The 26,117-nt window shown below is 37.5% G+C and overlaps 1 protein-coding gene across 1 annotated transcript in view; it reads left to right on the forward strand.

Moving 5' to 3' along the window:
- The first annotated feature begins 5,310 nt into the window (after positions 1 to 5,310).
- Positions 5,311 to 26,117, forward strand: part of IPO9 (importin 9) — a 29,091-nt gene continuing 8,284 nt past the window's right edge. Inside the window, exons 1-17 of the mRNA XM_032217817.1 lie at positions 5,311 to 5,671; positions 9,273 to 9,334; positions 10,684 to 10,770; positions 11,022 to 11,223; positions 12,637 to 12,725; positions 14,091 to 14,177; positions 16,640 to 16,759; positions 17,067 to 17,167; positions 17,985 to 18,043; positions 18,409 to 18,560; positions 19,536 to 19,634; positions 20,367 to 20,473; positions 21,832 to 21,971; positions 23,189 to 23,348; positions 23,536 to 23,762; positions 24,322 to 24,470; positions 25,206 to 25,334. Of these exons, the coding sequence (XP_032073708.1) occupies positions 5,521 to 5,671; positions 9,273 to 9,334; positions 10,684 to 10,770; positions 11,022 to 11,223; positions 12,637 to 12,725; positions 14,091 to 14,177; positions 16,640 to 16,759; positions 17,067 to 17,167; positions 17,985 to 18,043; positions 18,409 to 18,560; positions 19,536 to 19,634; positions 20,367 to 20,473; positions 21,832 to 21,971; positions 23,189 to 23,348; positions 23,536 to 23,762; positions 24,322 to 24,470; positions 25,206 to 25,334 (2,121 nt within the window). The 5' untranslated portion in view covers positions 5,311 to 5,520. The remainder of the gene's footprint in view (positions 5,672 to 9,272; positions 9,335 to 10,683; positions 10,771 to 11,021; positions 11,224 to 12,636; positions 12,726 to 14,090; positions 14,178 to 16,639; positions 16,760 to 17,066; positions 17,168 to 17,984; positions 18,044 to 18,408; positions 18,561 to 19,535; positions 19,635 to 20,366; positions 20,474 to 21,831; positions 21,972 to 23,188; positions 23,349 to 23,535; positions 23,763 to 24,321; positions 24,471 to 25,205; positions 25,335 to 26,117) is intronic.

Raw genomic sequence — 26,117 nt, forward strand, 5'->3', positions numbered from 1 at the left:
GAATGCACTTTTCTAAGGAAAGAAATCTCATCCGATGTCATTCTTAATTATATTAAAGGCTCTGTACTTCTTTTGCAGCATTTTAGAGTTCACATTCTCCTGCTTACAGTATATTGGATTATGTTGTTTTCTACATCCCTGTGTATGAAATATGTTTGCCTTCTCTCTCTTATTATTTGGTGTCCTCACAATCAGTATTTCACAATGCTGACCTACATTAGTTTTACTATAAAATCCTTTCGGTGCTTAATCATATCCTCCTGAAATATGAAAAAGAGTTGGTAAAACAACCTTCCTGGAAGGAAGAATGAGAGGGAGAGGGACACTGCTATTTTTACCTTTCTGTGTATGAAATCTTATTTTCTTCAGACCTGGACTGCTACATTCTCTTATCAGCAAAAAAAGTTAAATATTAAACATCCATACACCACATACACTTTACATTCCTTTATGGTGTGCTCTAATTTTTCACTTTAAAAAATCAAGACAAATCAAGAGGCCTACTTAAAATGCAGCTAGATAATAAACTGAAATGTATCTACTCATTGATGAGAATTATTTCACATTTATATATCTACTGGTTGCAATAGCATGGGGACTATACCCAAGAAATTAAAAGACACTTGCTCCTGGGGAGGAAAGCTGTGGCAAATTTAGACGGCATACGCAGAGACTTCACCCTGCCAACAAAAGTGTGTATAATCAAGGCTATCGTTTTTCCAGTTGCAATGTATGGTTGTGAAAGTTGGACCATAAGGAACGCTGAGCGCCGAAGAATTGAGACCTTTGAACTATGGTGCTGGAGAAGACTCCTGCGTGTCTCTTGGACTGCAAGGCTATCAAACTGGTCAGTCCTAGAGGAAATCAACCCTGACTGCTCTTTAGAAGGCCAGATCCTGAAGATGAAAATGAAATACTTTGGCCACCTAATGAAAAGGAAGGCCTTACTAGAGAAGAGCCTAATGCTGGGAATGATTGAGGACAAAAGAAGAGGGTGACAGAGAATGAGGTGGCTGGATGGAGTCACTGAAGCAGTCTGCATGAGCTTAAATGGACTCCAGGGGATGGTAGAGGACAGGAAGGCCTGGAGGAACATTGTCCATGGGGTTGCGATGGGCCAGACACAATTTCGCAACTAACAATAACAACAAAGCAATAGCAGTTAATACTTATATACTACTTCACGGTGCTTTATAGCCCTCTCTAAGCAGTTTATAGTGTCAGCATATTGCCTGCAACCTGCATCCTCATTTTACCAATCTGGGAAGGGTGGAAATCTGAGTCAACCTTGAACTGGTAAGACTCACACTGCAAAACTGCTGGCAGCTGACAATTAGCAGAAGTAGCCTGCAGTACAGCATTCTAACCACTGTGCCACCATGGCTCTTGCTATATAATATTTCATAAATATGACAGTCATCAGGCATTTGGCTACAGCCGCCTTTTTGGCACTAACAGTGTTTGGGAGCTAGGGCATGTCAAAATTTCAATTTCCAATTTCTAAGGATTAGGGTGCTCAAATGTTGTGACATGCCTTGGGGATTGTAAAGATATTTTGGTTACTGTCAGCATCCCTCCATTATACAATTTAGCACGGCAGTCGGGGGCGCGATGCCCCAATTTCCCGCAACGGAAGCATGTTACGGGTCTGGAGGTCACTGAGGGGGCCCCTCTCCCCTCGCCCCTCCCTCTGAACTGGGCTTTGCGGCCTGGAGGGGGGGTGCTTTTTGCAGCTTTCTCCTTTTTTTTCTTTCCTCCTTGGCACAACGAAGCCTGTTTAAGTCGAGTTCAGCGTCAGCTGCGTGTTCAAACCAAGTGGTCAAACGTCTGGGCAGATTGCGATTGACACACTGCTGATAAATGTCTTCATCTAAGCCCAAAGCAAATTTGTCCAAAAGGGCGTCCTCGCCCCACCCTCTCATGTATTGGGAAAGGCGCTGAAAGTCCTGGATATATTGGGCTACAGGCCTATCGTCCTGCTCGAGGGTTATAAATTTCAATTTGCTTCGCTTCTCAGTCAAGGGGTCATCAAAGCGTCGTCTGAAAGCCTCCATAAACCGATTGAAATTCCTCAGGAGGGGGGAAGCAGACATATGCAATGCAGTGGACCAGGTAGCCGCTTCGCCATCCAAAGATAGGAGAATCATCCTCACCCTCATAGTGTCTGTCTCAAAATCACGGCCATAAATTTCCATGTAATTGAAGACTTGCATAATAAAAGAGGCCAGGCTGGTAGAATCACCATTGTATCTCACAGGCAGGGGAGGGATTTTGGCCATTCTGTGCCTTCGGGGAGGTGGGGCCCCAGGTCTGGCAAAACCCCTAGCCGCAGGGGGTGAAGCAGGCCGAGGGGGGGGGGTGAAGCAGCGCATGGGTACTCTCGCTCCCAGCCCCTCCAGTCTTCCTCATCTTCCCCACCTCTTTCCCCAAAGTACCTTTGTCCCCCGTAATCAGGCAAATCACTCCTCTGGGGTTTTCTTACGGCTCCCGTCTCCAGCGGTCGTTGTCGGGGTTGCCTTCGGGTAACCCCTGCATCCCAGCTTGCCCCTTCCTCTCTTTGTCCTACCGAAGTGGACCATCATGGGGGGGGTGGGTCAGGCTGGCTTGATATCTGCAGTTGAAATAAATCTTCATGAAGCGAGAGGTCGGGAGGTCCGGCCTCGTGAAGCGAAAGTTCGGGGGGGGGGCGGCCTCGCTGGGATCCACATCACAAGCGGCCTCCTCGTCTTCTCTGACCGGCGAAGACATTTACTCCCTTCACGGTAGACGTAGGTCTCCTGGAAAGGGTTTTTGAGTGACTTCGCTTCTTGTCAGCATCCCTCCATTATATAATTAGGAAAGAAAGACCAAGAGATTCCATGTGTTGGAAATCAAAAGTACTTTTACTAATTACAAATGGTTAGCGAGCAGTTGCGAAGCGAAGTCTGTTTAATTAGGCGCGAAAGCAATTGATATATAGAATAGTCCATTCCCCACCCCTTGGGATCATAGCCTCAGGCCAATCATAAGTCCTTCAAGTGTCAGGTGTGAGATAACTTCAAAAGGCATCACGAAGATGGAATGTCGGGGCCGTTGGTCCAGGCGGGAAGCACCCACGCATGCGTAGTCCAACCATCCAGTAAATACTAGAACATTCCTCCAGCACATCAAATAACCCCTCCCAAATACCAAACCCTCCCTCCCCGTTTCATGACAGCTGAAGCAGTAGCAAGGCAGAAGCTGACAGTTACTTTAATATAATTTAGATGTGCTTGGTAAGTAACTACATAAATATAACTTTTTATCATTTGGTTTGTCTCATTAAGACACTCCATCTATATAAGGAAAGGAAGCTCTGATGCTCAAGGAATACAAGGTGTAGCTCTTCTATTTTTATTTTTCAGGCACACAGCATGTACCGTTTTTCTGAAAGTAAGCCCTCCCCAGATAATAAACCCAATGGGGCTTTTGAGTGCATGCACTAAAAGTTTACCCTATATTGTAAGCCATAACCATTATTTGGAAATCATATTAGCAGGAATACATAATACCCAAGCCAACACCAAATTATACCATGGTTTGTAACAATGTGCAATCCAGAGTCTATGTTTTACTGCTAGTCAGCTGACTTTCAAAGTTTTGAAATGCGCTTTTAAAACAGGACTTGGGAATTCGCACTGCAATTTTGTATACCTTTATGTACCAGGATGATTAGGGGACTGGAGACTAAAACATATGAAGAATGGTTACAAGAACTGGGCATGGCTGGTCTAGTGGAGAGAATGACCAGGGGAGACATCATAGCAGTGTTCCAATATTTGAGGGGCTGCCACAGAGAGGAGGGGGTCAAGCTATTTTCCAAAGCACCTGAAGGCCAGAAAAGGAATAATGGATGGAAACTGACCAAGGAGAGTGTTCCAATGTTTGAACCTAAAAACAAGAAGGAACTTTCTGACAGTGCGAACAAGCAACCAATGGGCCTTCGGAAGTTGTGTGGGCTTCATCACTTAAGACTTTCAAGAAGAGATTGGACTGCCATTTGTCAGAAATGGTGTACGGTCTCCTGCTTGACTAGATGACCTATAAAGTCCCTTCCAACTCTTAATCTGAAATCTGAAATTTAACAGGGCCATTCGAGATGCCAACCTGTCTGAAAAGCTGTTGCATGCCTGATTTTTGCTTGTTTTCAGGCCAGTTTGTAAGCAAAGGAGGACATTCTCTGTATTTCAAACACAATTTAACTCTACGCTGTTCAGAGTTGAAATATAGTTCAATCAAATCAGTGTAATACTTGTTAATTGGGACAATGGGAGTTACAATAAATCTCAGGAGAGGACCACGTTATGGAATTCTTCTGTAAACAAATTGTCACATTTTTCAGTGGGCTGCCCTAAGTTTCACCTCAGACCAAAGTAGTTGGATCCCACAAAGCTTTTTAGATTTCAGTTTCAGACAATTGATTTAAGGAATTATTAGACTGACACCAAGTAGGAATCGTCAAAATAAGAATGCTTCTAAATCTCTGTCTATTGACAACAACAGGCCTAGCATTCCCAGGTGATCACTTCTAACCACAGAGGAAAGTTCTGCTTAGCCTATGAGATCAATAAAAAAGTGGATCACTGCAGTTGTTAAATTAGTAACATGATTGTTAAGTGAATCTGGCTTCCCTATTGACTTTGCTTGTCAGAAAGTTGCAAAAGACAATCACATGATACGGGGACACTGCAACCATCATAAATATGAACCAGTTGCCAAGCATCTTAATTTTCATCACATGACCACAAGGATGCTACAATGGTCATAAGTGTGAAAAATGGTAATATGTCACTTTTTTAGTGCCCTTCTAACTTTGAACAGTCACTAAATGAGCTCTTGTCATTCGAGGACTACCTGTATTTTCGAGTAAAAATGCATACATTCAGCCTCTTGTCTGACAAGACCTCTTTACGACATTTTGCTTGGCTTCTTCCTGTCAGCAACGACATGAAGACATTCCCTATTGTACATGTATTGGTCATAGTAAAGATCGGCAATGCGGTACAGCTAGCATACAGTATTGACCAGGCAATAATTGGTCAGAAATGGTGTAGGTAGGGTCTCCTGCGTGAGCGGGGGTGGTGTGGTGTGGTTGGACTAGATGACCCATAAAGTCCCTTCCAACTCTGTTAATCTGTTATCTGTTAATTGGAAGAGACTCGTTTTCGGGGCAGAATTAAAAAAAAATGAAGGCGATTTTTAAAAAGCTCCTTTTAACGCGTGTATTAAGAGCCTCAAGGGGCGCTCTTCGGGAATCTTTCAACCTCTGATTTTCGCAGTCGTCGCTCTCGGAAAGCGCGTCGTTGCGGGCGCGTTTGGCGCGTGGCGGCACCACCCGCGACCCTCCGGTGCCGCCTCCTTTCTCTTTCCACCCTCTCTCTCTTTCTCTCTGTCTGCCTGTCTGTCTCTCTCTCCCCCTCCCTCCCTCCCTCCCTCGCGAGCTCTTCCACGGGGCTTCCGTGCGTGCCTTTCCTCCCGCCCAGCGCGGCGGTATACGGCGGGATGTCGGGAGCGGTGGCGGGCGGCGGGCCTGGACCCGTGGCTCAGGGACTGAAAGAAGCGCTGGTGGAGACCCTGAACGGGATCCTCTGCCCGGTGCAGGGTGTTCGTGCTGCAGCTGAGGAACAGGTGAAGGTGCTGGAGGTGACGGAGGGTGAGTATACCCGAGCTGATGGAGCTCCTTGCCTGGCTGGGTTCTAGGACCGAAGGCCGTGGGGTCTTGTGGCCTCCTGAGCCTCCAGTCTTTGCAGTCGTCGCTGCCCTCCCCTTTGGACTTCGGCGAGGGGCAAAGCTGTCGCCGCAAGCGAGGCTGGAGCGAGAGATCCCCGTTCGGGGCGCGAGTGATTCCTGAAAAGGAACGTGGAGTGAAGCTCACCTTCCTTTTTTTTTCCTCCTTTTTTTTGATTCCGGGTTCATTTCAGGATCCGGTAGCCAATCATTTCTTGTTCCCACAATGTTGAAGGTACCAGATTCCTATTTCAGTCCCCGTCCTCCCAAGAGAGGCTGAAAAACAGTATCTTCCATATTAATGCAACATGCTTAACTTGGTTACTGAACCAGCCCCTTTTCTGGATTTTCAGGATTTGCACTGTATCTTGAGCCATAATCTACCGTAAATACATGTGGTTTGCAGAACACATGAAACCACAAAAAAGCTACCTCCCAAAGGTGCCTTTTCAGGAGGCAACTGGACTTGCTTTTCTTTTTTTCTTTGAAGACAATCCGCTTCTCATCCAAGAAGCTTCTTCAGCTCTGACAGGATAGTGGGGAATGGAAGAACTGTCAGAACTGAAGAAGCTTCTTGGTTGAGAAGCAAAATGTCTTCAAAGAAAAAACAAAGTCCAGTTGCCTCCTGAAAAAGCACCTTTGGGACAACCATGACCTGGATGACTGAGAATCTTTACAGATGTTAAATGAGCTAAGGTTTACACTAACCAGACCTCGTGTACAGCTTGCATCTGTATAATCAAGCTTCTTTCTTCCCATTTATTCATCTTAATCTATATCCTAGATAGAGGATAAAGTGAGATGTAAAAAGTTAGTCATGAAACCTTTGTCTCTTAATAAAATTTGTTAGTCAGAAAAGCTGTTGCCTTTGGATTCCCAGGCTAAAGTATTGTAAACAATTAAAATGAAAAATTGAATGATATGGTGTATGCAGACATATCGATGCATATAATGAAGGCAGGTAGAACCATAATGAAGTTGCATAGTGTCCTTTCCATATTGTGTGCACTGTTGTTTTAAATACATGTCATGCTTCCATTTTTATTAGCAATCGCTGATAAATCGTATAGCATGGTGTATTTATGTAATGGCATAGCACAACCACAAAAACTTTGGTATATCCAATTTTTATGTTCACAACAGCTATCAAATGGTTCTGCTAACCAACCAGGTAATTTATTTTTTTGTGCTGTATGTTAAATATATTGTATTCTTTTACCAAATTTACATTTGTATTATACTAAAACTAGAAATACAAATATAAATACTCTGTTTCCCCCAAAACAAGACCTTCCTGAATAATAAGCCCAATCAGGCTTTTGGACGCATGCACTAAAATAAGCCCTCCCCCCAAAATAAGCCCTCCCTGAAAATATTGCAACTCAGCAGCAACCATGAGGTGGCCACACTCGCCACCTCCTGCACCTCAAAAATAATAAGACCTCCCCGAAAATAAGGCCAAGTGCTTATTTTGGGGATCAAAAGAAAATAAAGACCTGTCTTATTTTTGGGGAAACACAGCATATTATTAATCACTTGTTCCAACAATTATAAATAAGTTTTCAGAATGCATGACACTCATTATCTTATTCATAACAGATTATCTTACAGTGGGATAAAAATAGGAATATCCACTATAGGAGTCCAGTGATGAAATTCATTATCCTCCAAATGTTTCCTAAAAGAGTTCAGTTTTCACAACCATTTGGAAATATAACAGGACACATTAATCTGTGTGGGTTTGGCTGCAGACACACTGGCTGCAATTGAAAACATTATGTACTATCCCGTTGTACCTTAACCTCACAAAAATGGGGAACTGCTAGTCATTTCTTTCAGGTGGCACTAAGTCAATTTTACTCAGAGAAAGCAAGTCTGAAGGAGCCATGTGAAGATTGACAAGATTTGTATAAATGCAGACCATGGTGATAAAATTTCCGAGGACATACAGAAATTTGTGCTGTGTTGTTTTACCTTTCTCATTACTTGGTATATTTAACACCAATATAATAAATTAAAAGTCGTACTGTAGTAGTAATTATTTGAAGAAACAAGGAGACATTAGTCTATGTATCAGAATTAAGTATATGGTTTGCTTTTCATTATTGAGTATGAGTATTCCTGAAAATATGATTCTTGAGATAATTTGTTCAACAAAACATGTGTCTTCGGTGATTCATGCATGCGGCTGTTATCCTTATTATCACCTCCTGATTCTTTTTAAAGAACTGCAATTATAGAACTGAATGATTCTATCAAAGATTTTGTGAATAAAAAATGATAACATAGTTGTGAAAATTGTAATATACTTAGCAATAAGATGATCAAAATCTGTTATGGATATTTATAGTTGATTTTACATATAGTAGTCCTGCTAGCCACATGACCACAGAAGTATTTTCGAACAAGGCTGGCTCCTTTGACTAAGAAATGGGGATGAGCACTATTTACTAGAGTCAGACATGACTGGACAGGGGAAACATTTACCTTTACTTATTTGAACTATCTTTAATATTAGTTGCAGTGGAGAAATGAGAAGCAATCAGAATAGAGCAATTTGATTGTAGATTTTAGAGCTTTACTAGTTTGTCAAGAATATGTTTCTGTGATTAGAACTTACATGGCTACACATTAGCTATTATGAAATCTAAACACTATAAGATAATTACTGATACTATATTCAAAATTTCATAATTTTGACATAAATTGTAGCAGACTATTGCAAATACTTTCAATCAGGAAATAATCCACTTTGATTTGTTTGGATTTGGGTTTCTCTGTCTTGTATTGATTCATGTATAAGAATATAGCAATAGAATTTGAAAATTGGAAGAATTATTTACTTATTATGTGCTTTTGTTTTTTAGTTGAAATTTTACTAATTTAACTAAACTATTTTTTTAAAAATGTTTGGCAAAAGATCTTGAAAGTTGGGGTACACAATGAATAAATATATTCAGAATTATATTCCCAATGAATATATGCACTTAGCCATGAAGTACCTTTTTTCTCCTTTTTTCTAAAGTGTATAATTTAAATATAGATCCTTAATATGCCCTAAAGATACAGGTAGTCCAATACAATCAGAGGACATCCAATTGGGAAAGATTGAGTAAGAAAATTCATTACTGCCGCTGTTTCATCCTGACTATACAGTCCTAATGTATTACATTACTTTTTTAGTTAATGACTGTGGAAGTTCTATCATTGGAGATATTTTTTCTTTCATATATTTGTTCAGCATTGAAGAATATTTTTTCAATTACTTTCTTTAAGTAATTCATAGACTGCTTTTGTTCTGTTTTCTGTAGACTTTCTTTATTGCCTGTGAGGTGAAAAAATGTCATACGAACAATAGGGAACAGTCATAAAGTGAAACAAAAACTGTAGGGAGTGAATTGCTTAAATAATAAGGAGTGGGTTGTGAATAAAGTCATTATACTATAGTTTTTTCACCATTATACCTGAGTCGATGGTGCTTTATCATTGGTCCTTAGGCTGATGATTTTTATTTTGTTCTATTTCAGAATTTGGGGTTCACTTGGCAGAGTTAACTGTAGATCCCCAAGGAGCACTGGCTATTCGTCAGGTCAGTCATTCAAAATGATCAGTTCAAAAGATTTAAACAATTTATAAATTGAGCAATTTTCTGTGTATTAGTGTGATATGCTAATAGCTAATACTGGGTAGAATGATTTCTTTGCACTATAGGTTCAGTCAGGGCAACCAATGTTCAAACTAGTACAAAGCTGTTTTAACTTGGGAAAATATTTTAATGAAATTAAAAAAAGCTTGTATGAAATGAAACCAGATAAATGCTCTAGTTCAAGACAGATCTATCTATCTATCTATCTATCTATCTATCTATCTATCTATCTATCTATCTATCTATCTATCTATCTATCTATCTATCCTATCCTATCCTATCCTATCCTATCCTATCCTATCCTATCCTATCTCTCTCTCTATATCTATCTATCTATCTATCTATCTATCTATCTATCTATCTATCTATCTATCTATCATCTATCTATCTATTTTATATGGCCACACATCTCACAACAGTCTTAACCATTTAAAAGGCAATGTCCAAGGTAAAAGAAAAAGAACTCCTATAAAGAGCCTTGCCAATAGCATAACCTCCTGGGTCAAATGCTTTAGGGAAGGTAAACAGGGCCATGTGGCTTTTCTGGAGTTTCCCTAAGAAAAATGCAAAGGACGCACAACTCCTATATCCACCATAAGGGCACTGTTGATGGGAGAGACCGGGAACTTTCCTGCTAAATCTGGTGGGGTGAATAGAAGCAATGAGAGATAGGCAATCTCACAAATAGTCTGACCCAGAATATGCTGGCATTGCTCAGGAGTCAGTTTCCAGAAAGCTTTGTTTAGACTTAGTTTAACTCACAGTTATATGTCATACTTAAGATTTCCTTGAATTAGAATTGGCAGACCGGAGTGAATACATTAGCTCACATTTAAATGGTTAAAGTAAAATTAAATAAACTAGCCTTAAGTATATGGTTACCATTTCACTACAATAAAAATATTAATATCAAGTCACTCATATTAAAATACAGATGTGAGACAATTGCTATCAATAGAATTCAAGGATAGGCATAGTCTTGTATTTAAAATGTGTGTATTGAAGAATTAAAGCATAATTTTAAACTAAATTAACTAAAACATTGCATGCATTTGTAAAATGTTTCTTGTCTCTGTCAGCTTCAAGTTATATCTTGCTTTATGATATAATGTAATACTGTTTCCTGGGTAGGTATAATTTGTTAAATAATGCGTAATATTTACTTTAGAGCTTTAAAAGCAGCATTCCTCTGTAATTGAAACCAGTTGTGTCTGTTCTTTGAATTTTTGAAGAGATGAAAGATCATATGAAATGATAAATCTGGGATTCTTTATTCTGTTTTTTATTCATAGCTAGCCTCTGTGATTTTGAAACAATATGTGGAAACTCATTGGTGTTCCCAATCAGAGAAGTTTAGACCTCCTGAAACTACAGAAAGGGTAATGCCTGTTTTTAAAAACTCTATTATACAATACCCAAGTTTAGAACAACTATAGAACAACTTAGAAACTGTATTTCCTTTTTATGCAATTTAAAGGACATTTAAAGTCAAAGATCAATGTTTTCTTAGGACACCTTTTTAAAAGATATTAAATAGTCTTTGATTATTTAATTAGATGGCACCTGTAGATATTGCTGTTCTGTGGAGACAAAGATTGTTTTTAAGTTCATCTCTTTTTATTATCCATAGGCAAAAGCTGCCATTAGGGAACTGCTTCCCAATGGATTGCGGGAATCAATTAGCAAAGTTCGTTCAAGCGTTGCTTATGCAGTTTCAGCAATAGCCCATTGGGACTGGCCTGAAGCTTGGCCTGAGCTTTTTAATCTCTTGATGGAAATGCTGGTCAGTGGAGATCTAAATGCAGTGCATGGAGCTATGCGAGTGCTTACAGGTATTTGTATTTTATATGCTGTTAACTGGATAATTCTACTAACTTGGCTTGACTTTTTACTTTGATTTTTAAGATAGAAAATATTTTCTACTTTAATATAGTTGTAGTAAAAGTACAAAGTACACAGTGTTTTAATATAAACAAAGACTTTTGACCACCTAAAGTCTAGCCTTTTATGAAAGTTGTGCAATATTGGGGTATAATAATCAACAAAATATGTCATTCCATTAAATCATTAGGAAATAATGTTTTCCTTAATAGACAGTAACTAATGGATCATTAGATATCCAGTGTGACATGATCTTTATTTCTATAAGTATTGATATTGAAACAAAAGAAAAATTGCACTAGACCGCTAGAAAACTCTGACTCTTAGATCACATTGTGTCATTTTTATCTCAAGGATGGGAAACATGACACAATTTGGCCAAAATACTGTATTTCATTTTTTTTCTTTTCAGATTTAAAAGGTTAGAAGGGGAATGGAAAGCCGTGTGTGTGTGTGTGTGTGTGTGTGTGTGTGTGTGTGTGTGTGTGTGTGTAGGATGGGGATGGACGCAATTTACTTCCAGAGGTTTCCTAATCATATCCCCATCCTTAACTCTTAAAAAATAGTGATTTGGAGCACGTTGGAGAGGATAGATGAGAATGGAGAGCTTCCTATTTTTCCTTAATTTAGGAAGGAAGAAACAAAAAAAAATCTGCCTTTGAAATTTAACTAGATTTTATCGGTGTCTTTTCAGGTGTTAATGGGCTACATGAGGCTTGCATGTTATAGTTGCTGACCCATGAGATGCCTGTTCAAACAATGATTTAAAAAAAAACAATGTCTCAGATTATATTAGTAGAAGTTAACACATGTTAAAAATTGTATCTAAGAATCCAGGGTGAATGACAACTACTGATGATAATGGTTCATGGACTGAAGTTCCTAGACCTGACAATGTTCATATCAAATATACTAGTTTGTGTAAATCTGTTTTACTTTAACCAGATAGCTGAGGAATATAAGAGAATAGTTTCAATGCACCTTTGTGTAACAGAGTCAATACATAATAATAAATTATGGATATATGTCTAGTTCTCGTGAGGCAGATAATCAGTTCAGTTAGAACTCTTTAACCTGGCTATATGATTTTCATTGTAGAAAGAATTTAGGAAGATAGATTTGAACCATATGATCCCCCACCTATAATTTCAAATAATGGAGCCTAGAAATAAAATAAATTTGCTATTAGAAGAGCTAGACTATAAATAATTGCAAGGGAAACTTTTATTCTTTTCTTTGTCCATTTGGTCATCAGTATACTGTTAAAATGGATAAACAGCATAGAAATAAGATGTGTTCCCTGAATATATGTCTGGGAAACCATAATTTAGCTATGTTATATGTGTACGTATAATATCTTGCAGAGTTCACTCGAGAGGTAACAGACACACAGATGCCCCTTGTTGCTCCAGTTATTCTTCCCGAGATGTACAAGATTTTTACAATGGCTGAGGTATGGATGAAAATTGTTTTCTTTTATGTCATAGGAATAATATAAAACAGCATGTCTAGATTTATTGTACTTTTAATGGTACTTCCTTTGAGGACTCTTCTTTTCCTCTTCAGAGCCAAATACAGAATACCTCCCGTAAGCATGGAAGGAACAGGGCTGCGGGTACATATCATTGACCAGACTTGACTTACCATTCCAACAACCATTGAATACAAATGAACTTGTTGATACTGTTCTGAGGATGATCAGTTTAGTCCAACTTATAATGTAAAAATGAGGAACAGATACAGGGATTATTGAAACAATTTTTCCTTCTGTTTCCACCAAGAAAATGGATTGATAGAGGCCTTTATGCTAAGGTCCAAGCAGAAGGAAGTCTATATGTGCACAGACTATGATCAAATCCAGTGAGTCCAGCTAGTCTTGATCGTGGGTAAATATGCTTGGGATGCAGGTAGTCCTGGACTTGTGACCCAATTAGGCCCAAAATTTCTGTTGCTAAGTGAAACATTTGTTAAGTGAGTTTTGCTCCATTTTATGACCTTTCTTGTTAAATGAATCTCTGCAGTTGTTACGTTAGTAACATAGATGTTAAGTGAGCCTGGTTTCTCCATTGACTGCTTGTCAGAAGGTTGCAACAGTTAATCACATGACCCTGGGACACTACAACTCTCATAAATATGAATCATTCAAGCATCTGAATTTTGATCATGATCATGTGACCATGGGGATGCTGCAATGGTAGTAAATGTGAAAAATGGTTATGTCGCTTTTTTCAGTGCTATGGTAAAAATCTCTCAGAACTTTAAAGCACCGCTCTTTGGGATAAATCATTTAGTAGTCCCCTTTCCTTTCTGTGGGAAGAATGCTGCAGGAACCCAAAGCTACAATAAAATGTCTTTTCCGTCATCCTAGAATGATAGAAGAAGATCTTAAGTTATAGAATAGCATACTGTATATATGATATACTGTATGTTATATGATTCATAATATTAATTTGCCACAGAACGCTGCAAACATTTTCTTCTTCATAAAATCAGGATACCAATTCTTTAGTAAAACCTGGAATAATTTAACATTTCTGATTAACTTAATAAATCAAATATTTTCAGCTGGGGTGTTATATCATTTGGTAGTATTTATGAAAATAAAAAGTTATTTTATATTTAAATAATTATCTTCTAATGAGGTATATTTTATTAAGGTTTTAAAGAGAAATTTTTTAAAGCAAAGTGTTTTTGTTAGAAAACATTCTGACAGATATTTAAGGTATTACAAGATTGTAAAAGGGAATATTAAGTAACAATAAATATTGGGAACACAATTCTCGGCTTTTTCACAATTATAGTTAATTGCTTTTCTTAGGTGTATGGTATTCGTACACGATCACGTGCTGTAGAAATCTTCACCACTTGTGCACAAATGATTTGCAATATGGAAGAGTTGGAAAAGGTAAATCATTAATTTTGTTATGTTACATTGTGATACCATAAAAACTGATCAAGATTGCCAATAAGTGTTAGGGTTGAAAAATATTTATATCTTAATCACTAAGTCACTCAGATTTCTCTGTGTTGTATAATCAACTTTGGTAAAACGTATTTCTGAAACATTCAACCAAAGAAGTCTTAAGCTTGGGTACTAGCAGCTGCTATTGTTGTTAAATGTTGTTTTTTTTAAACTTACCATTAAGTTTAGCCTAGTCATTAAGTGGGACATAACTAATATAAATATAAAATATAAACTTCTCAATTGTAATTTCTAAAATAAGTATCTATGTGCTGGCTTTTCATTCTGAAACCTATTTATTAAACTGTTTATAAATGTATAAACTGATGCACAATGTAAAATAAAATAGCTATATAAAATTTCAGACAAATCATTACACTAATGTAAATATGAGATTAAAATGTCTGGAATTACTGTTGCCAGTTTTACTTGAATATAGCTGCTACAGTATTTTGGAGTGGTTTAAGTAAGTGATTTGAATCCTATTTGAAATTGTATTTATTTGAATTCATTAGCTGTCTGATTCTGATGGAGTCTGGATAGTGTACAAAGTTAGAAAAACCACAAAACAACAACAACCACCACCCACCAAGCCAAGAGATAACCCAGACTGAAATAATATTGTAGACAATGAAAATGATTACTCAATTTCTTCTAAAATAAAACAAATTCCCAGTAAAGGTTTTATTAAAAGCTATTTGAGTCAGTGTTCTTTATTTTAAGCATGTATATTTTTCTTTGGACTGTGCTCTGGGAATTATTTTTGTTTAATAACATTTGTTGAATAATGACAGTATCCGGTTTCTGTAGATGTAAGGCTTTGCAAGAATTGTTTTTCCTGGTTTGTTAATATTTTGTCAGCATAATTCTGATTCCTCAGAATGACTTTCCAAAATCTTGTTTAGTCTCTAATAGTTATTAGTTGGAGGCTTTGGATTTATGTAAGATACCATGTTTCCCCGAAAATAAGACAGGGTCTTATTTTCTTTTGACCCACAAAATATGGCTTGGGCCTTATTATTAGGGGGGGCTTATTGTTTTGGGGTTGCTGGGCAGCTGCTCTCTTGCGAGCGGACTCCCAAAGAGCCGGCCACAGCCTCAGGGGTGAATGGCTGTGTTGCACTGTCGCAGCAGCGCAACACAGCAGCCATGAGTTGACCATGCTCACGAGCAGCCACCCAGCAAACCCCTTTCCAGCCGGACACAGTGTCATTCATTGACCTAGAGGTATCGGCAAGCCGCTTGAGCGCCTTTTTGCTGGTTCCCGCGGCTTGGCGCCTTCGGAATGCCCCTAGGTCAGTGAATGGAGCTCTGCATGACTGGAGAGGGGTGTTGCGCAAGTGGCTGTTCTGCTCCCTGCTTGTGCGCCCCCCAGCCTCACAATGCCCTGGCCCTGCTCTTTCTGCAGAGTCAGGGCACCGCCGCCCGCTGCCAACGCCACCATCCCAGCATGGCTTTTTTGCAGCTTCCAAATTACGGAGGTAGTCTTGCAGCAGTGGCTGCTCTGGGAGTACGCTCTATGGTTTTGGGCCGGTTGTTGGCAGAGCGTACTCCCAGAGCGGCCACTGCAGGAAGACTACCTCTGTGGTTTGGAAGCTGCAGAAAAAGCCATACTGGGATGGCGGCGCCCTGGCTCTGCAGGGAAAACTGGGCCAGGGCATTGTGAGGTTAGGAGGCACATGAGTGGGGAGTGGAACATCTGCTTGTACAATCCTCCTCTCCAGTCGTGCAGAGTGCCATTCACTGACCTAGGGGCATTCCGAAGATGCCAAGCTGCGGGAGCCAGGGGGAGGCAAACAAATGCTCATGCGGCTTGGTGATACCCCTAGGTCAGTGAATGGCGCTTTGCCCAGCTGGAAAGGGATTTGCCAGGTGGCTGCTCGTGAACGTGGTCACCTCATGGCTGCTGTGTTGCGTTGCTGCAACAGCGCAAAACAGACATTCGCCCCAGAGGCTGTGCCCGGCTCTGTGTGAGCCCGCTCACAAGAGAGCAGCCGCCCAACAACCGCCTCTCCAACTGGGCACAGTGCCACTCACCGACCTAGCAGTATCCTAAAAGCACCAAGCAACATGAGCGCCTTTGTCCCCCCCACCCCTTGGTTCTTCGGCTTGGCGCCTTTGGAATGCCGCTAGGTTGATGAGCAGCACTCTGCCTGGCTGGAGGGGGTGGGTTGTCCAGGGTGCTTATTTTCAGGGGAGAGCTTATATTTTTGCCCACCTGAAAAATCTGGCATGGCCTTATTTTCAGGACATGTCATATTTTCAGGAAAACACAGTAGTTGAATGTCAAGTAAGGAAAACTTAGATTTTTCTATAATAGAAGTATAAAAATGGAATGAATAAATATTGAATCTTCCCCTTTTTCTAATTTTTGAGCTAATTATATATTTTTTTTCTTTTTATAGGGAGCAGCCAAAATTCTGATTTTCCCTGTGGTGCAGCAGTTTACTGAAGCTTTTGTTCAGGCTTTGCAAATGCCCGATGGCCCTACATCAGACAGTGGACTTAAAATGGAGGTTTTAAAGGCAAGTACAATATCTGATTTTATATGAGTTTGAGGTTACCATGAGCAACATAAAGGAGGATTTTGCATATTCTCAGTGTAATATGAGATCTAACAGCAATATTGGGTTTTAAATTCAAAACAAGTTGCTTCTGATGATTCCTGAAATGTGCTTAGTTTTTCATGCATCCAATGGCTACTGTATGGCAGAGAACTTTTCTGGAGAGGAAGAAATATAAATATAGTGTTAGAATGGCACTTAAAGAAAAATAGTAATATTATAAAAGAAAGCATGTTATTAATTCTAATGCTCTGTTTTCTTCCTGCAGGCAGTGACAGCTTTAGTGAAAAACTACCCAAAACACATGATTTCCTCTATGCAACAGATTCTTCCAATTGTTTGGAATACACTTACAGAAAGTGCAGCCTTATACCCTTTTTGCTTTGGTTTGCAATAAGCATTAATTTCCTTGAAAGGGAATTGGAAGGGGGTAAGGGAGAAAAGTTGATAGATACTAATGTACAATAAAATATTTCAGCAATATAGTTTAGAGATTTTAATCAAGAATCCAAATGATCTATTTCAAATATTTTCCCCACAGGCTTTCAAATTGTCTCTTCTGTACCCTTGTTGACTTAGTGAATGCTGCCTTTCATGTAAGGCTGCTGTTAGCCTTCCATGTTGATAGATACTAGTTTATAGTATCTATTAAAGTTGATAGAATACTAAATTTCATAGCCTGTGTCTCATCAGGTGATATTTCATAATGGACAGAACCTGAAACATACCTCTTCTGCTGTAACTGATAGGACTGAAAGATGTAATTAAGGAGAGGGTTGAGCTGAAGCTGAAGGCTGATATTTTTTTTTAGCTTAAGTGAATAGATGGTGTATTTTTGCCAGAAAGTAAAAAATGATTAGGTTGATATTACTACTCTTAGACTATACTGCGCTATTTATATCTTTAAATCTTTTTAATAATGGTTCGTACATACAGTATTTTACAGATTTTCTAATGTTGATAGTCTTATTTTATTTGTAATGTAAAGGTGTATCTGAATAATGCTAATAAAAAATAAATACGTTGGAGAGGCATTTTTCCCCATTAGTTCAGTTGATATTCTTTTTTATTAGACCTTTTTCTAATAAATGATAGTCTTTGAATTTTTCATTGTCTAGATGAAATAATTGTATTGCAATCTAATTGTATGGTAGCTATATTTATTTTCCTTAATTTATTCAACTACCTATGTGAGAACAGAAGTAAATGATACAGAAGAAGTGGAAGATCCAGTGGATTCTGATGGTAAGAAAACTCTTTATTAGAGGTGTAATGAAAATTGATATTTTAAAATATGCTCCTTGTAAAGAAAAAAAATCAGTCTTTAATTGGTGATGCTTTGAGTTGTCATACAGAGAATAAGTTGGCTATAGATATTTTGAATGTCAAATGGGCTCCAATATAACACATTTAGATTGCTTTAATAAGTTTTCATATATATATACATACACACACACATATGGATTTTTTTACATTTTAAATGTGAGTAAAACAAAGCTATTGGCAATGGTATTATAAAATTTGAATTATGTAAAATAATATAACTGTCAAATACTAAAGTAATAATTTGAAAGATCTTTAATATTTTTCATATAATTTTTAAAATTTAGGTGAAGTTTTGGGCTTTGAAAACCTAGTTTTCAGCATATTCGAGTTTGTTCATGCTCTATTAGAAAACCACAAGTTTAAAAGCACAGTGAAGAAAGCATTGCCTGAATTAATATATTACATCATTCTCTATATGCAGATAACAGAAGAACAGGTAAGCACATTTTTCATGCTTTAAATTGTAAAAAATGGGCTAGAAGCTTATTACTTTTCAGATATTGATGAAATACAACTCCAAGAAGCTCATTCATCTTGGGCTTGAAGTTGGCATTTAGCACCACCTGCAGGGACCCAGGCTTTCTACTCAAAGTAAAATGTTTTTCAAACCTCATTTCATATTTTAATGTTTGCAAGAATGTATGTACTTCAAAATGATGTATCTCAGATCTTGTGTGAGCACAGCGTCTCTCTGCAAGTCATTACAGCATCTCCTCCTTTTGCAAGTTGTTCCTTTTGCAAACATAGTATCAATGATTTAACCTGTTCTTGTTTAATCAACTGAATTACACAGGCTGTACCATATGGCAAAATACTGATTTATTCTCTTTAAAAGTTTAAATGAGTAATAGATCCATAATATTTACCTAAACAGTTTATTACTAGATAAATATCTTAACCACACATTCTGCTTGCCATGAAGATGCACCACTATTTTTAGAGATCATAGTCTTAAGACACTCCCTACATCTTGATACTACCTTGCAGCTAATCTGCAACTAAGATAGCAGAAAAGTTGTCTTGCAAACATTCTGGTGTGAGGAAAAAAAAGACACAAAAGTTTCCAAGCAGACAGTCTGGAGCAGCAACCCAGCCTTTGTGGTTTGGCAGCTTGGCCGAAGGTGGGGAGGGGAACCAGTCCACGCAAGTGATGGGCTGGCGCACCTGTTTCCATCATTAACTGAATCCACCTGGTTGTGAAGCAGGGTATCCAAGGTTGGATACCCTGATCCAAGCCGTGGGGGTGAGCTGTGAAGTGCCTGAATTTTGATTTGAGCACTGCTGTAATTTTGAATGGTCACAAACAATGATCATTCACTGAGGACTACCTACATGTGGTAGTTTAATTATGTGTAGTCTTGAATAAGCAAAGATATTTCTATAAATGATTGAATTACTGATTGCTTTTCAGATAAAAGTCTGGACTGCTAATCCGCAACAATTTGTTGAGGATGAAGATGATGATACATTTTCTTATACCGTTAGAATTGCTGCACAGGACTTGCTGCTGGTAAGATTTTACAATGGTACAAATTTACAATGTTTTGAAAAATATAATGTATGATTCTTCAGATGTTGAAATATATTTCAAACATCCTTGATCAATGGCAGTGATGGCCTATGCTGATAGAAGTTGGAAACCGGTAATAAGTGGCAGGATATAGGTTTGTTTCTTTTGATCTACACAATAGTGGCAAATGAAAGCTGCTTTTAATAAGTAACTTACTGTATGTCACTATGTACATACTTGACACTTAATGCTTGCTGCCTGAGAATGTATGACTTTTATGCTATTTTATAAGAGCTATTCTGCTCTCAGGTTTTAAGTTGAAAATAGAATGAAGCAATTAATAGATAATTTAAAAGGAGATACATAAATGTAATGGACGTTAGAAAGGCTGTTTAATAGAACTATTTATTTAGCATTCTTGTTTACATTTATAACTCACTGTTTGGAAAGAAGATACACGTGAATGGTATTAGATTGCTTTCAAACTCTTCTAATGTTTGCTATGTTGAGCTCTATTCTCTCCCCATCCTTGGCATCATTGTATTTCATGTGAATATCTAAAATATTTCAAGATGCTAAAAAGAAGACAATTTTGTTAATATTTTTTCTTGACTAGACTGTTTTGAAGCTATTCACTATAACTGCTAACTTCATTATCAACAAAGAATAGTGATATGAAGGTTCCCTTTACCTTTTCTAGAAAATGTGAGCTATTGTCATACTTCTGTATAGGCTGTGGCAGCTGATTTCCAGAATGAAAGTGCAACAGCTTTGGCTGCTGCAGCTACAAGACACTTGCAGGAAGCGGAGCAAGCCAAAAATAGTGGTGCTGAACATTGGTAAGAAAGCAGTTTCTATAGTGACAGTATCAGAATATTTAATCCATAATGAAACAAACTAGTATTATATACCTTATAATCAAGTTAGAAATGAAAAATCTAGAATTAGAGCAGCTGCCTTCTCATTGACCATTATAAGTTATTCGGGGACATTAATGAATAAGCTAAGGTTGTTCATACGGCAGAATAAATGCTAGTTTTCTAATCACTTTTTGCTTAAATTGCAGGAGAATAAATCATCTGATTTATTATCATTTTAATATTGCTCAGAAGCTAACCTTTTTTTCCATAGAATGCTAAAGGACATTGGCATTAGGAGATCATATAAATGCATCTGGAAGATACTGATAATGTTGGTGATACAAGAGTCCATAATACTCAGCTTGTTCGTTTTGTTTAACAAAATAATTACATGAATATTATTACACAACGATCAGCAAAAAATGCAATTATAAATAAGATTGGGCACTGATTAACTGCCAGTTTATTACCTGTTTTGATAATGGCTAAATGCTGTCAGTATCTATGAAATGAAGATTGGATTTTGCTTTGTTTTTCCTACAAAATAGTGAATTCTGTAAGCAGTGGCTGTTGAGACATCCACTTACTGATTCGCTCTGCAGATGTAACAGAAACATAGATCTATGCCCATATATTTCCTTCAGTTAAAAACTATTATATTCTCAATTGTCTGTTCTCTCCTGTCTCTTAGTCATGTACTAGATTTGAAAGCATGCATATCAGAACACAAAAATGGGATTTAAGATGAAAATGGAAAGAAATGCACTTTTATGATTATCATAGTAATCCACACCATATGGTAAAAGCCATCAAATCCATGGCATATTGTTATATTTACTGTTCCTAAAATAATCACAGGATATACATACAGTATATAAGATATATAAGATATAGAACATGTAAAGCTTGGCCAAGCGTCAATACTTGTCCTATTGCCACAGATAGTAAATGGTGTTCCCTGGTTCAATGCCATTGAGAATAATTCCGAAGAATATTATACATTAGTTACTTCAGTAAAGCAACTGCTTTAGTAAAACTAATTCATATGAAAATAGTATACTAATCCAATATACAATTTTCCCTGTTATAATAGAAACAGATTAAGTTACCCTTACTAAACTACATCTGTAACAAATTCCATCTCAAATAGTCATCAGTTAAATAATATTCTTCAGGTATATAACAGCTCATATTTCCAAATAAAGTTAAATAACCAAAGTATTATTTATGTTATATATGATAACCCAACTTTTATTTGCCATTGGTTTCCTATTGCTTTTTAGTTATCAAGTAAGAAAATTGAATATTAGAAAATTTAAGTAATTTATTCTTTGCAGGTGGAAGATACATGAAGCTTGCATGCTGGCTTTAGGCTCGGTCAAATCTCTTATCACAGATTGTGTAAAAAATGGAAGGATACATTTTGATATGCACGGATTTCTAACCAATGTTCTTCTTGCTGATCTCAACCTGTCAGGTACTTATGATTGCCTAAAAATAATTTAAAAAGAGAAATTCAAAAATCTTTTCAAAGTAATGCATAGTTTTTGGATAAATTTTAATAGAATGTTTGTGGCTATGAACAAATTGTATTGCATTTAAGTAGGTGTGAGTCTCTTTATTTAAACACAGGATGAGATTAATTTAGAAACATTCTTCCAAACATAAAATCAGATTTACAATTATGTCATTTAATGAAAATTTCAAAGCAGAAAAGGAAATCATTTCAACTCTGGTCTGCAAATAGAAGTTTGTTTTGATTGTCAACAATCAAAAAGTAAGGAATCAAACACATTCTTGTTAAAATAATGGCAACTTGTCCTTTCTGTTAAAATCCATAGAGTAAAAATGATCAGGTACATTCTTTTATTTGCTTCAACCTGCACTTGGAGAATTAAAGAGTGTTGTGGCCCAGCAGGAGCCGTTGGAGCTGCCACCAGACTCCGACAGCGAGGGGGCCTATGAGTTGGCTCTGGAGGATGTGGAGGACCCTGGACAGGGTTCCGACTCCGAGCAGGGACCAGAGAGACTGGTTGGCCACCAGGTGGCGCCTGAGCCTTGGACCAGTTGGGTGGAGACAAGGGAGAGTGATCCAGAAGCCAGCAGTGAGTTGTTCCTGGATGCATGCCATTGAAAAGCTACTAGGCGTCAGGAACAATTACGCAATTACAGGAGGTAATTGCGCTCAGCTGGTGGTCATTAGGCTCCTCTCCAGACTATAAAAAAGACTGCTTGTGCACACGCCCTCTTGCAGAAGTCAACACATTGACTAAAGAGAACTGTTGTAACTAACTTGACAGGCTGGATTGCTGCCAAGATTTGTCTTGAGTTGCTGCCAAGGTTTGTCTGAGTTGCTGCCAAGGTCCTTATCTGTTTGCTTGGCTTTCAGCCACCAAGATTTTGGTCTTGGTATTAAAGGACATTCTAGTTAAGCTTGTCTCGGCTTTCGTTACTGGATGGAGGAGGGGGTCAGAACAAAAGAGTATGCTGTTTACAATGTAATCGGGTGTGCACACTTTATACCGCTAGGCTACAACAACTGTCATGTTTATGTGTAAAAAGATAATTTCTTTTTTACTAGCTCCAAGTATGTAAATTGTCTCACTAATATATATAGGGCCTGTTACCAAATGATAGTTTTGAGAGAGAACTACAATAGCAATAACACTATGGTTTGTTTGTGTTTTCTTATAGTTTCGCCTTTCCTTCTTGGCCGTGCTCTTTGGGTGGCCAGTCGGTTCACAGTTGCAATGTCTCCAGAGCTTATCCAGCAATTTCTACAAGCAACAGTCAGTGGCCTTCATGAAACACAACCTCCTTCTGTGCGAATTTCTGCAGTAAGGGCTATCTGGGGGTATGTAGCTGAAGACCTGTATTAGTTGAACAGTAGCATAATACCATGATTTAATTTCGAGAATGTATAATACTTAGAATAGTGAAGACATTGAATGCATGATTATGAGAAATGTTGTGCTGTGTTACAATCTTACTGGCAAATATAATTTTATAATTTTTCTTCTTAAAATGTTTATTTTTCCTAGCTACTGTGACCAACTGAAGATTTCTGATAGCACCCATGTACTGCAGCCTTTTCTTCCTAGTGTCCTTGATGGATTAATCCATTTGGCAGCTCAGTTTAGTTCCGAGGTTCTCAATCTTGTGATGGAAACTCTTTGCATTGTCTGCACAGTAGATCCAGCCTTTACAGCAAATGTGGAGAACAAGATTTGTCCCTTCACCATTGCAATATTTCTCAAATATAGTAATGGTACGTGCTCAGACTTGCTCTTGATTATGATTGCAGATATTCAAAGAACACTGTTGATCTCAAATATTTTTAAATGAAGAAATTGGATTACGCAAGTGTTGGTTTTTTTCAGTATTTTATTAAAAGGCCATAGGGATATCTATCTTGGTTTAAAAAAATTTTTTTATCAGAAATATTATTAAGCCGATTTATAGAAAATAGCTGCTTTTTGTTATGCTTGTTTCCTACTGTGACAGGTAGCATTTTAGCACTCAGAAAATTGCTCAAATGGTGAGCATGGCCAGGAGAGCATGGCCAGGAGAACTGATAAACTGCTCATTCCTTGGTCCCCAGGATTCCCTCTATTTTGTATCTTTGCATTTCTATGAATACTGTTTGAACAAAACACTTGACTAAAACCACCCAGCAGTGTAATATTCTAAGAACGTATATGAGTTATATGTTGGCTAGAATACTTGTTAGTAGACAGGGTGATGTTAGAGGCTGCTTTTTCTTATTATAACTTTATGATTTTACTAGGATATTTCTCCTTAGTAATTGATATTATTTCTTTATTTAGATCCAGTTGTCGCTTCTCTTGCCCAGGATATTTTTAAGGAACTAGCACAAATAGAAGCCTGTCAGGATGCAATGCAGATGAGATTAATTCCAACTCTTGTTAGTATCATGCAAGCTCCTGTTGATAAAATTCCAGCAGGACTTTGTGCAGTAAGTATACAGACATTTTAATCAAAATATAGAAACATTTGTATAGCCTGACTGCTGATTTTAAAAAAGAAATATTTGTTGTTAAATTCCTAATGAAGAATACATTAAAGCTGAGATCCTCCCCAAACAATGTAAGTATTAAATAGGCTTATATATATTCTAGAAGTCTAAAAATGAAAGTATAAAGCAATTATATAGTATAATTCTTAAATTAATAGCAAAAAAGAACAATCAGATAATAATTTGGCATTCCATAGTTACAATTAGCAGTTTACAGGAGAACATAGTTTTAAGTAATTTCTTGAAATATAATATATTAATGGAAATAAAAGAAAGATGACAAGTGAATTCAAAGTAAAAGAACAAAAGTGGGGAAGATTTAAAAATATATTCAATTTAATGGAACTTTCAGATTTTAGCTATAGATGTGGAAAGCAGAAAAAATATTTTATTTAGTTACTTAAAATATTTATTATATATGGCCACCTGTCTTTTAACAACTCTGGGCAACTCCCAAAATAAAAAAAAGAACTCAGTATTCCACAAGATTTCTCAATGAGGCAAGATAGCAAGACATTCAGAGAAAAGCTGAAAACAATATGAAACAAAATGACACTTGCACATTAGTTTTAATTACTGTTGGGTAAACTAATCTTACTATTGCACCATACCATCTCTCCACCATCCCGACCTCCAGCTCGTTAGCTCCCTCCTCTGTTTTCTTTTCTTTTTCAGACTTCAATAGACATATTAACAACTGTTGTAAGAAATACTAAACCACCTCTTTCAGACCTCTTAATCTTCCAAGCTTTTCCTGCTGTGGCTCAGTGTAGCCTGCACACAGATGACAATGCTACCATGCAGGTAATGTTTTTTGAGTGGCTGTTCAGTCATTTGTATAAAGTTTCTATATTTAAACGAACTGGATTCATGATGATTAAGATGCAGGGATGTTGACTGCAAATGGCAATCGATTCCATTAATGAAATTTAAATGGTTTTTTTATTTTTATTATGTTATTTAAATACGAAGCAAATCTTTCACAACTGAAATTTATTTTTCTCTAAGTTTCGTTAATAGCAGAAAAATTAGCCTAGCCATCTATACAATGGGACTGACAAAAAAGACATTGCAACTGCACAACACAAGGCCCAGCCTGTTCTTGCATCTTGAAATTGGGTGCTAATATGTAAAATATAGTGTATTATCATATCATGATGTAGTTTTTATTATTTCTTACTCTTACAATACATAGGAACATTGTCAAATTTTACCTGTTTTGCTCTTCCTTTTTTGGTAATTGGTTTGCTGTAGTATCTGCCTGGGTAGATATACAGAAAACAGAAAATTAAAGGTTGTTATATGACATAAATGCTGTTTATCTATATAACTTCAGACAGTTGACATACTTTGAACAAGCTTCACCAATCTTACTTTCAGGGGAAAATAACATTTGTTCAAGCAAGTTGATAAAATATACTTGTTTCAATGCAACAAGCATTCTGGAAAATATCAATTTTGGCTTTATTACTTTGTGTACCTGTTTCTACCATGCCAGCACTTAAATTTAACCAATGCATATGAATAAGATTAGGCATTCACGTATGAAAAAATGAATAACATTTTATAAGGTTATATCTTCAATCC

This window comes from Thamnophis elegans, chromosome 5 (assembly GCF_009769535.1).
Source record: "Thamnophis elegans isolate rThaEle1 chromosome 5, rThaEle1.pri, whole genome shotgun sequence".
Classification (NCBI taxonomy): Eukaryota; Metazoa; Chordata; class Lepidosauria; order Squamata; family Colubridae; genus Thamnophis; species Thamnophis elegans.